Genomic DNA, 13,055 nt, shown 5'->3' on the forward strand with positions numbered 1-13,055 from the left:
TTGGAATAATTCAACATGCCTAAAACTGATTGCAATTCAGCTCTATTACTGGGAGGTTCTAGACTCTTAATATGCTCTATACGAGAGTCGTTCATCCTGACTCCTTCCTTAGTTAGAGTAATACCGACATATTCAACCTCCTCACGTAAAAATCTGCACTTACGAGGTGTTAGTTTCAGATTACCCAACCTTAGACGAGCAAAGAGTACTGACAGTATCTGAATGTGAGACTTAACATCACGCGTAAATATCAACAAATCATCTATGAAGAATGCTAACGCATCAGATATTCCCAGACCGTTTATCAGCCGCATGACCATTCTAGTAAACGTAGCTGAACTAGATTTCAGGCCCATGACCATTCTAGCAAACTGATACCGTTTCTGATTGTGCATGAACGCCGTGACATGCCTGGATTCCTTGGTATACGGAACCTGGTGAAAAGATTTACTCAAATCCACTGTTGAATACAAATTTTTATCGCCCACCTTGTCTAAAATGTGGTTTAAATTCGGCAGCTCCATTAAATCATCCTGAAGCTCTAAATTTACCATTCTTAGATCCGCAACCAATCTAGAGCGATCTCCTGATGGCACCAGGAAAAGGGGAGAATTAAAATTAGAATGGTCAGGGCATTCCTCAACCACACCAGATCTAAGCAAACCTCTAATCTGTCTATCCATTTCCGGCTGCTGCTTAAACGGAATCCTTCTCGATGGAACCCATCTAGGTTTATAGTTATCCTTGAGCTGGAGATGTGCCTCAAAGAAATTACAACAACCTAAATCATGCTCTCCACTCGAGAAAACGGTTCTATACTCCCACACAGTCTCTCGAAGATCATTCTTGTCTTCCTCGCTAATCTTCAACTCGTCTAACTTCAACTGCTTGAAAAGACTCTCCCTATCCCATTCCTTAACTAGCGGCTCCTCATCAGCTAGCTGGCTTACCTCCGGCACTGAACAATCAGATGACACCGCATTAACTGTTTCACAGGTCACTCTCATGACTCGCTCACCAAACTCTACAGGCTTCATCTTACCCAGCCACGTTCTCTTATTTATCTTCACAGGCTTATCTGTAGGATTCATGACTCTAACAGGGACCATGTTGTCCTCAGACCGTATGAGAGAGTGCGCTGTGAATATGCCAGTACCTACAACCGTGTTAATATGAGGTTCTAACTGTCCATAAACGTCATCACGTTGACTTCTAGGTCGCAGCAATTTTCCTTGTATATGAGTGCCCGAGAGAGGTGGTATAATTACTGTCTCGTTGCATACTACCTTCATGCAGCGTTTAGTGGGTTTAGGTGGTGTTCTAAAACATGATGAACCCTTATTAGTATACAGCAATCTATCTCTGGCATTAATATTAATCCCCTGATCAAACATCAGATCCATGCCTATCAGAACCTCTGCCTCATGAAATTCAGAAACAACAAACGTGTGCTCAAAAGATTTTCCGGCAATTATCACTGGCAGCTTAATCTGACCGAAAGTCTTTATACTATTTCCCGAAAAGGACTTGAGCTTGAGATTACACGACACAACCTTCTCAAACTTATCTATAAATCTGACAAATGATTCAGCAATTATAGAAATAGATGATCCCGTATCCACAAAGAAATTTGCTGATCTACCAGCACAATTTCCTCCAACCAAAATGCAGTTTCCCTTACTGCCACCAATCTCGTTACAATCCTCATAGAAGTTTAAAGGCGCCTGGTTGTTAGGTCTATACGCTCTGTTCCCACTCTGTTGGCCATCACCACTCTGATATGGAGACCCTCTGTCTTGATATCTACTTCTATTACCAGCAAATCTGCTCGGACAGTTTCTCTGAAAATGTCCTATATCACCACACTCCCAACAACCTTCTAACTGAGAGCGAACGTTACGTGATCCCCGATTATTAGAATTAACCACGTTGCGAGCTGGCTGATAACGTGATTGAACAGACGTGTTTCTACGATCATCATTTCTCATACCACCCCTAAAACTATTGCTAACCAGATTAGGAGTCCATGATCGGCCTGTGCGCTGGTTAACTTCCGAATGGGAAGGAGGACATTCAGGACTGTAACTCTCCTGTCTAGTGCCCGTCATTAAGTGGTCCCGATTTTGCCCAGGTGCTGTAACTCTAGTTCTCTGCCCATTAAACTCAGAATTATTTACAGCGAAAATCGTATCCTGGGCCTGAGTGAAACTCCCTGGTTCACCACCAACAGCTAACGTGATACGCTCAGTGTGGATTGCTAGTTTTACTGCCTCTCTATAGGAATGTAACTGGGACTCATAAAGCTTAGTCCTTACAGCTACGTCACGAGCTCCTACAACAAGAACATGCAAGCAACTCTCGTCCCTCTTCGACTCGCAGTCGTATCCGGCTTTAAAAGCAAGCTCATCTATACGTGAAATAAACTGCTGTAGGTTCTCATTAGCTAACTGACGCAATGACATGAGCTCAGTTCTATAGGCCCAAGATTGAGTAGCTGGAAATATCTCCTCTGAGTATCGCTTAATAAGAAGATCAATATTACATCTCTCGTCCGGCCTAAGAGAGATTTTCTGCAGTATTTCCCAGGTGGATTCACAACGAATGTACGACAACATATACGTGCTAATATCAGAACCACCGCTATGTCCACACAGAATCAAATGCTCCTTGAACCGCCTGGCAAATCTGATGAAATTAGATCCAGTGTCAAAGTAAGGAGGCTTGGGAGGCTTGGCACCCGTCAAATGTGGACCAGCGACTGAACTATTCAATGGGGTTATCATACTGTTGTCAAAATCATCCCCGATGTTCACGTTTCTAAACTTAGTAACTGTGCTAAGTGGTTCTGGCCGTACATTATCAATCTTATTCTGCAGGCATTCTAAAGCTGAATTCAACTCCTTCTCTAAATCGGAAATGTCATGGCTATCTGTACCTAAACCATCTATCTCCTCCATAGTCTTATTTATGTTTGACTCGATAATTGACGTCGCCCACTCCATTTCAGCTGCATAACTATCACACATGCTAAAACGTGAATCTAAATGTAAAAGTACACTTACAAATAGAGTAGATAAGTACTGGAACAGGCGTACTCCTCACGTAGCTGGAAAATCTTCTAGTCAAGACTTTACTATTCTTTACTGGAACTGTAACTTCTACGTCTATCACTCCTGAGTAGATGTACGAAAAGTAAGGTTGCTAAACTCACGCAAATCTCACTAACAATCTAGGTAATAACGTACTGAAGTCTACAAGCGGCTGTAAACTAGGTGCTCGTCAAAACGATCGCACTCAACTGGAATATACAGGTACCACAAAATGGGTAGCTACACTTACCAAATCTAGTAGGAAGTACTGAAAGATCTCGAACAATCTCCACGTAATTCTTCTGCACTAGAAGATGATATAGGTGATACTAGAAGGATCACGAGCAAAAATAGCAACACTAAAAGTGGCCTCCAGATATAGAAAACCGCGTTTCTTGGTATTTAGTGTATGCTAGTCAAGCTCTAGTCACGAAGCACGAACGGCAGGGCGTACCGTATAGTAGAAATGAAACGAGTATATTAAAAAGGATAATTAATTAAATGGAAAAGTAATACAAAGTGAACGTCAACAGATAAAACTTCTAAGTGTTCGCTCCAAACGATTGACGTGACTATAGATCACTCGACGTGTCTAATCACAAAAGATAGTGCTCAGTCAGACTGGCTATCGTCAATTCGAATCCCTTAAAATGATTAAGGGGCAACTAAGAAGTGAGCTCTCCACTTCCGGCTCTTCGGGTATACTCTCAAAACTTCGTCACGCCACACTGCGTGACAGCACAACGCATTTGCTTGTACCACGTGACACGCCGTCTCGCCAATGAGCACTCCACTAGCAGTCACGCTGTGGTCGCGAGGACCAACCACAGGCCTGGCTGTAAGTCAGGTGCAAAGTGAGCGGACGGCTCGTTTCAGACAGTTAGTCTGACAGTAGTTCTGCCAGCCAACCGACTTACACTCAAAATGTGTAACTCCCAAATACGAACATATAAAAACATTGGTTATTATATAATACCCGGAAACACATACTAAATTATACGTCCCGTAAACTTTATACTAAAACTAAGATATCCTAAAAGATATCTCTAAATACCATATTACAACATAGGCCTCCAAGGAGATAGGGATATATTAAAGTATATTGTAGGTATATTAAAGTATATTAAAGTATATCCCCGGGTCAAAATCGGGAAAAATCCTACATTTTAATATACTTTAATATGGTTGCCCCCACCACCCCCCCCCCCCCCCCCCCCCCCAAATAATTATTACCTATTTAATTCGCGTTTTTGACACCACTTGGGAGTCCAAATTTTGGGCACTAAAATTCTTATTCCTTGGCCAATTTTTATTTTTCATGCTGATTTGAAGGCCACTAAAGCATTTGACCCACTCAAAAAAAGTTTCAGTTGTATATCTTTTACGGTTTTTGCGGAAAGTCGCGTTAAAGTTGATGCCGTGGTGTCAGTAAAATGGCACGGATCCATCCATCGATATATACATATATATCGTCTCGCTTTATATATAGAAAGATAATGGACGATAGTTTAGTCAAACTAAACTGGTTATCTAAGACATAATAATTTCGCAATGAAAGCTCCGATTATAAGATTACAAGAATGCCTCTGTAGTTAACTCGCCAGTCCAAACGCTCCTATTCTGGACTAAAAATGTCTTCCATGAGAGCTAAATACCTCCTCTACTGCAGACTGAACAGCTCTATTCAAAAAGTATCACTCCTCCAGATGAATAGTCCTCAATGCCAGCTCGTTGCTTTTAGCCATTATTAGCAGATCAACACAGGTTATTACCTCCTCAGACCTTAACAAGCTTGGATGATAATTTAGTGAAACTCAACTGATGATCTTAAACATCATTCTTTCTCAATGATTATTAATATTCGTTCATATAAGCTGACATTGAGGACTATTCATCTGGAGAAATGACACGTTTTGAAGAGAGCTATTTAGTCTGCAGTAGATTGAGTATATCTCCTGTTAAATACTGTTCACGACGCCTAAACACTATTGTCTTAATACTTATAAGCAAAATAACCCTCGATCCTCATGGAGCTACTAATTCGCTTGTTTAATACAGCGTACACGCTAATTTAATACCAGCTGATCAGTTATATTGATTATTCATGTAAATGTTGTTAAAGATGATTTGTCCTTTCTATTCGCTTGTATGCTTTATATCGGCCATAATATCTTTAATAAACGGCCATAATATCTTTAATAAACCGGTTCAAGCAGCTAATGCGTTTTCACTCAGAAATATTATTTAGGAAAGAAGCATCCTGTAATATAATGTCCGACGTAAAGGATGTAGCCATGAAATCTTTTTCCACCTCCGCTTGTGATTCCTCAAGGTCCCACTTATGGACTAAACAGGATTACCTTCTAGCCTCGCTGGCAGTGCTGATAAATATTGGTGATGGTGTTGAAGCTTTTCTCCCTGGAGTCATTACTCAGACAGTATCATGTGAACTTGGTCTATCGGACTTTCAAGAAGGAATCCTAGCTGTGATTATGTTTCTGTTTTGGGCAATCGCAACTATGATTTCAGTCCCGATTTCAAAAAAATTAGGAGAAAGATTTACAATGCTCTTGTCACTCTATCTGTCCATTGGCTTTGCTATCTTATGTGCAGTGGTTCCCAACTATTACACCCTCCTCCTCTCTAGAGCTTTGATCGGTATCTGCGTTGGATTGAACTTTTGTACAATCGGGATATCCCTCGCCAAGCTCGTTTCTTCTAAAGAAGTTCATACTCACAGCTGTTTTCTTTCAACACTTGGTTTCGCAGTTGGAGGAACTTGGGTGTCGTTACTAGGATGGGTGATTCTAGACATCGTGAACTGGAGAGTCTTCGTTCTGCTGACTTCTATCCCACTTTTTGTTCCTCCAATCATCATTATTCACTTGTTTCTCAATGAAAAGCCCGATGGAGTAGAAGAAGGAGATAACGAGTCTGTGGTAGAGATTTATACTGTTCCAACCGAATCTGACGGACTCGTCGACAAAATGCCACAAAATATCCCGAATTCTAATTATACCATAAGAGTCTTCAAAGCAAGTCTATTTCTTTTCTCCAGCATGTGCTCTGGGTTTGGATGCATTATTCTTGTTCCGTGGTTGATGAGAAGCTATAAGAAAGATCTTGTTCACGATACCGAAAATGGAAATTGCGAGGAAGTGGTGCAAGGTGACGATTTCCTGATTCTAGCGGCAGTAACTGGTGCAACCAACCTCGTAGGGCGACCACTAGGGTATTTTCTATGGAGTCGTGTAAAGTTCTTGACCCTGCAATCTACAATCACAGCCATGATGGCTCTGAGTTACGGTTTTGTACTGGCAAAACCTGGTATCGTAGCTTCAGTGATCCTTCTCGGATTGGCAAAATTATGTTACTCTATACAGTCTACAGAAACTAGAATACTTTTATATGATTACGACTACTACGGAAATTCTGGATTTGAGTTGGGAAGTGCTGTGACTTTAGCCTCAGGAGTGATTGGAGCCGTGGTGGGCACATCTCTAGCTGCATTCCTCGATCCTTTTGCTGCAATAATTGAACACCTTAGTGATAGTGGGCGTCGAGCTCGTCGTCATCTGCGTCTTAAGGAGATAAAGGAACGATTTTAATAATTATTATGGGACATATTCAAATATTGGTTATATATAACTAGTAGTTATAGTCGTAGCTTCTTTATTATTATCATAACAATAATTGTACCTTATTATGGTAACAATTTGGTGGTACCTTTTAAATGTTTCAACTAGTAATTATCTATAATACTATATTTTAAACTTGACAAAATCTCCCCAGCAACCGGGAAAATTGGACCAAAAAATGACCCTTCTTTGTAGTCAATTTCAGCTCGTAAATGGTGTTAGAACCAAAAATTCAAATTGTCGAAACATTCTGACCAAACTGTCAAAAAAAAAAGGATCCCAAAAATTTTTTTTCAAAAAAAAAATCTTTTAAAAAAAAAGTGAATTTTGGGGAAAAAAAAAAATTTTTAAATCCCGGGAAATCTTTTTTTTAAATTTAAATTTTTTAATACATTTTACTTTACATTTTCAAAATTTTTTTAAACCCCCCTTATCCCCCCAAAAAACCCTTTTTTTTAAATAAAAAATTTTTAACCAAATACCCAAAAATTTAAAATTTAAAAAAACAAATTTTTTTTAATCAATTTTTAAATTTAATTTAAACCAAATAACTCTAAAATAAATTAAATTTCAAAGAAAGGGGAAGACCCCCTTGAGGAGGAAGAAAAATTTCCCCCTTTTTTCCCCCCCAAAAACCTTTAACCCCACCCCCTTTAAATTCCCCCTTTTCAAACCCAAAATTTTAAAATTAAAAAAAAACCCCTTTTATTTCCTAAATTTTTTAATAACATTTTCTTAAAATTTTTAAAATTTAAACCAACCCCCTTATTAAATACACCAAAAAAAAAAAAACTTTACCCTTTACACAAAAATTTTTTAAAAAAATTTTTAAACCCCTTAAAAATTTTTTTCCCCTTATCACCCACGGGTTTTTAAAAATAAAAATTTTAATTTCGGCTCAACAAACCAAATCCCAAAACCCCGATTTTCCCCCCAAATACCTTATAATTAAAAGGTATAATCCCCCCTTTAAAAAATTTCCCCCTAAAAAATTCCCCCACCTTTTTCCCCAAACCCTCCCCCTATTCCCCCTCCCCCCCAAACCCTTCTCTACCCCCAACAACCCCCCCCCAAAAAACCCCTCCCGAAAATTATATCCGCAAAAATTGTCTACCACAACCAAATTCCCCCCCCAAATATTTCCCCCCCCCCAATATTCTCCCTTTCCCCCCCAATTTTCCCTTTCTTCCCCCAAAACAATTCCCCTTCCAAACCCAAATTTCTCCCCCCACAACATTCTCCCCCAAAAATATTGGGTCCCCCCCAAAAATTCCACTCCCCAAAACCCCAAACATTCTCCCACCCAACTATTCCCCCTACCAATTTCTCTTCCCCCAACATTCCCCCCCCAACAAACTTTCCCCCCCCACCCCCAATTACCAAAATTTCCCCGACCACAAAAAATTCCCCCCAACCCCCCAAACATTCCCCCCCCCCCCAACAACCCCTAACCCCCAACAAAACCTTTTTCCCCCCCACAAACTTCCCCAATCCCCCCCAAACCCCCCCTTTCCCAAAAATATTCCCCCCCCACAACCCCCAAAAACCCCCACCCCCCCCAAAAAATTCCTCCCAAACCACCCCCCCCCAAAAATTACAACCAAATTCTCCCCCCCAAAAACTTTCCCCCCCCACCAAAAACACCTCCCCCCAACTAATGCTCAAAACCGCGAACTATTGCCCTTAACCACGAACTTTTTCCTTTTTTTCCCCGAACCTTTTCTCTGAAATGACGAACTGATTCTTTTCCCCCCCAAACTAAATTTTCCCCCCAAACCCCCCAACCCCCCCCCTCCCCCGTCCAGAATATTGTTGAGAGAAGTTTCATACCACGAACCCCACTTCTCTTAGCCCCCCTAAAACCCCCTGGGCCACAAATTTTCTGAATCCCCCCCTTGCCCAAATTTTCTTGGCCCCCCTGCCTTTAATTTTCCTACCCGGAAAAAACTTCCCTTTTTAACCCCAAACCTTTTGCCCTTTCGGTAAAATTTTCACCCGCCCACCAAAGGGCACTTTTGGGTAAACAAAATCTCCTTAAAACTTTGCTTTCTTTTTTCACTTTCCCCTTGCACCCAGCCCCCACTCCCATCATTCTTTTCCTTGTTCCCTCTGGCGCAAAACCTCCGTTAAAGTAAAAACATAAGGATGGGGGTTTTTGGGAAAGATTTGGTTTCCCATGTATTTGCTGGTTTTTGGCAAAAAGTTTCCCTCCTGTACATTTGGGTAAAACTGTTTCCTTTTAAAAACCCCGGGCTATCTTTTTTTTAGGGTCAATCCCTGCAACCCCCGCTTTCCCCTTACAAACCCTTTTTTTCCCCTTGTTTTGTCTTACAGCAATAGCCCTCCGTAATAAATATGGGGTATGGATAACACCCGGGACATTCGTTGGTGGGGTGGCTTCCCCCTTTTTGCAAAATGGTTTCGCTCTTGAACCCCCCGATGGAGGGGCGCTTTGGGGTCATCTCTTCAGGTATTTTCCCACAGCACTCCTTGAGAAAAAAATGTGCTTTAAACAGGAAGACTTTTTAAAAAATTAAAATTTTAACTTAATTTTTAAAAAAACCCCCCAAATGGGCCAGGCCCTTTTCGGTTTATATCTGTAGAAATTTTGTTTGCCCGATTTTTTTATCTTTCCCCCAAAATTTTTGGCCCCAAACTATTTCATTTGGAAAAAATCTTGCTTGGCTTATTAAAAATAAACCCCGTTTAAAAAGGTTTTCCAAGGGGGAAAAAGAACGACAAATAACATCCGTTTAGGTCCCTTTCCCCCCTTAAAAACCCCAAAAAATAAAAATCCCCTTTTGCTCTGGTTAATAAAACACCCCCCCCTCCCGATGGGCCCCCCATAATGTTTTTTTCCCCCGATCCCCCGAAAAATTTTAAACCCCAATTTTGGTACCCCAAAAAAATTTTTCTAAAAATGGGGAAAATTCTTTTTTACCAAAACCGGGTGGAAAATTTTTCCCCGTTTTCCAAATTTTAAAACCCTTTAAAAATGGAAAATTCTATTTTGTATTCCCTTGGTTTTTTAATGATTTTTATGGGATTGGGTCGTTATGAGCTTGGTGACTGTTGCTTGTTGGGTTTTTGGGGGTGCGACGGTAGAGTGTAGGGGGGGGTGTAGAGGGAAATGGAGGGCAAAAAAAAATAAACCAAATTTAAGGGGGGGGGGGGGGGGGGGGGGGGAACCATATTAAATATATTAAAGTATTCCCCGGGGCAAAATTGGGAAAAAAAAATACTTTTTAATTTTACTTTAAAAAAAGGGGTTTGGCCCCCCTCCCCCCCCCCCCCCCCCCCCCCCCCCCCCCCCCCCAAAAAGGCCGTGCTTATTTCTTACGTTTTACTTGTACTTCGACGCAAAAAAAATTTAATATTTATATGTCATTGGCTTAAAAAACTACCTAATTAAAATTCTTTTTTTTTTTACTTTTTTTTTGGGGGCAATTTAAAGGGGGTTCCCCCGTGTTTAGCCAAGGGGGGGGGGGGGGGTTGGGGGGGGGGGGGGGGGGAACCATTTTTTTAAAAATATTTTTAAAGGGATTTTCCCCGGGGCCAAAAACGGGAAAAAACCCCAAAATTTTAAAAACTTTTAAAATACCTCAATTAGAAAAATTTTTTTCTTTCGTTAAATTTTCTTTAAAGAAAATTTATTTTTTCCCCTCAAAATTTGTGTTTGCAAGATAAGCCTGTTTTAGGACTAGTACATGAATTTCCATCCAGATTGGTCAAAAATTGGCTGAGCTATGAGCTTTAAAAAATATGCCCATATTTGGGCATACGCTTTTGCCCAATTCGCTTTTGACCAAATTCGATAAAATTTCAATATTTTTTAATGAGACTAACTCTATGTGAAAGATATAACTCAGTGTTTGTTGAATATAGTGGATACTAAGTAAAAAGACCTCCATGAACAAAATTGGGAAAATTGCACATAATATCTCGGTTCGGAATACTAGCCAAAATGACTTCATTAAAATTGAAATAACTCCATCAGTTTTCAATATTTTTTCAAGAACTTTTTGGAATAGATTAATAATTGCATTTCAAGCTTATTTTGGGCAACAATTTTTGAAGTAGGCCTCCAAGGAGATAGGGATATATTAAAGTATATTAAAGTATATCCCCGGGTCAAAATCGGGAAAAATCCTACATTTTAATATACTTTAATATGGTTGCCCCCCCCCCCCCCCCCCCCAACCCTTTATGATGAGAAATACTTCTCGTTTGAATTTGATACCTCACAATACGATACCTCTTTCATTTTAAGGAGAGTTCAGATTTATTATAAAGTCCGTTTCCTTCAGTGTGCCGTTGGAGTTGGCATCCCCACTGCCAAAACAAAGCCTCCTACGCATGCGTAAGTATTGTACATAATCTTCCCTAATCTTGCATTGTGCAACTTTAATTTCACTTCGTCGATTTTTAAATTTGTAGATTGATCAGATCAACTTGAGTGTCTCCCAAATTTTATTTTTTGTCTCTAAAATTTAACTAGCTCCTCTCACAGCCGGTGAACAGAAAAGAGATAACACCTGCAGTAATTGTAACGTGCAGAACAAACGCTTCCTGAAAATCGTGAAACCTACTCCCGCTCTTTTCCCAGAGATTTTAGATGAGATAAGAAATTTCCTATTGGACTATTTAATGACATGACCAATTAGTCTTGTGTTGGGGTTTAAGACTGTTAAATATTTTGTATTGTAATTGTGTTTTGCCAATTTTTGTTTTTAGTTGCGATATTTTTAACGACATGCTATGCAGATAAATTCAGGGGATAACCCATTATATTGCAGCATTAACTGTATTATTGTTTTTATTCAATAGCTACGACTATTTGCATTGGCATGAATTATCAGATTAACTTATATTCGGAGTTTGGACTAAAGTCAAAATCACTCGTGCCACAATCGTGACTGAAATTAGAATTTAATTGGTATGAATCTCTTTTATATCAAAAGGTTTTGAAAATCAGGTAAACTCTTGCTAACAATTGTATTTTAAATTTTCGTCCTTTGGGCCATTACTTATTACTTATGTTTACTGGGACGTCATTTTTGGGAGAACAGTTTCGGTAAATTTCTATGAACTATTTGTGTATATAATGTTAGTGTTTTAGATCATAGATATCTATTTTAGATACTTGCTTTATCTCTATCATCTACTTGCTACTATGGTGCCAGAATCTGAATGAGTTAAACTTAAAGCTTCTTGTGCGATGAGGTCAGAGGTAGAATTTGATAAAAATTTGACAAGTGCTTTCGTTATACTTTTAAAGTAATTGCAGTGTTGGTATCAAAACTGATTTTAATAACATTAACAGGAAGATCACGGGCAACCCTGAAATGTTTTTGCCATAACACACAAGTTTGAATATAATATTAATTGTCATCTCCGAAGTTAAATATTGTTGTTTGTTGTTGAGTCCTCACGACCTAATTAGTTGTCTAATTTGTTGGAACTGAAAATGTATTTGTTGAATCAGAATTTAAGCTGCTTGATTATGATTAACAGTGCAGGCGCGGCGCTCTTTTCATGCAGCGTGAGAAGCAAGCTAGGTAAGATCATGGTTCCTAGCGACATGTAGTCAGATCTTGACCATTGTTAATGGTCTGGCCCGGCGCGCGCTACTTCGTAGCACTTGCCGTCGGGCCAGTAACATTTCGAGAAGAAAGCGGCGCGCGCTACTTCGAAGAAATTTAGACGAGTAACATCCGTCAAAGTCAGATCCCTCGAGCACGCACAGTGCTTTATATTATAGTGTTTGGTTGATACACGTAACTTTCTATACCACTTTTTGCGCGCGAAACGAGGTACACAACGTGGAAAAACACTAAGACGGCCCCGCCCCAGGCTAGTTATTGGTTGTAGCGCGATTTGTACATTGTAGGTTAATAACCTACCAAGACGCGCGCCGAGTTGGACTCGTCGACGGTCTAATATTTGAAATAAATATTTTACGAGTATCACTTGTTAAAACGCGCGCGATGCGCTACTTCATACTTTTGACTTTGCCGCGCATCCAACAATCCTTTACTTCTCGCAACAGCCATTCGTTAGATCGGCGATGCGCTACTGCGGCCTCGCCGAGCTATGAATAATATATTTGTATCACGTGGTGACCCCACTGTCGCTTCACTATAGTAGAGTTGACGAGTTGTAGAATTTTTCACCTGTAGAGTTTCTACGATACAGGATTCACATAGCCATGTGTATACGCGTACTGCGTGACGCGCTTGTTTCACAACAAGCGGTCGCGCGCTACTGCAAGCGAGAGGGCTCTGGTTAGAGCAAGATACAGGAGGAGCCGCGCGCACTCGTGCGCGGC

General features: G+C 40.2%; 1 protein-coding gene across 2 annotated transcripts in view; it reads left to right on the top strand.

Annotated features, from left to right (window-relative positions):
- The window catches only part of LOC134826534 (kinesin-like protein KIF23), a 50,328-nt gene that overhangs the window by 16,425 nt on the left and 20,848 nt on the right, over positions 1-13,055 (top strand). Inside the window, exons 18-19 of one of the 2 annotated variants that reach the window (XM_063838928.1) lie at positions 11,035-11,087; positions 11,238-11,625. The exons of the other annotated variant lie outside the window; for it this stretch is intronic. Of the exons in view, the coding sequence (XP_063694998.1) occupies positions 11,035-11,087; positions 11,238-11,244 (60 nt within the window). The 3' untranslated portion in view covers positions 11,245-11,625. Of the gene's footprint in view, positions 1-11,034; positions 11,088-11,237; positions 11,626-13,055 lie in introns of those variants that run through there. 2 annotated transcript variants of the gene reach the window in all.

Source organism: Bolinopsis microptera, chromosome 2 (genome assembly GCF_026151205.1).
Source record: "Bolinopsis microptera isolate Bmic1 chromosome 2, MBARI_Bmic_1.0, whole genome shotgun sequence".
In the NCBI taxonomy this organism is placed as follows: Eukaryota; Metazoa; Ctenophora; class Tentaculata; order Lobata; family Bolinopsidae; genus Bolinopsis; species Bolinopsis microptera.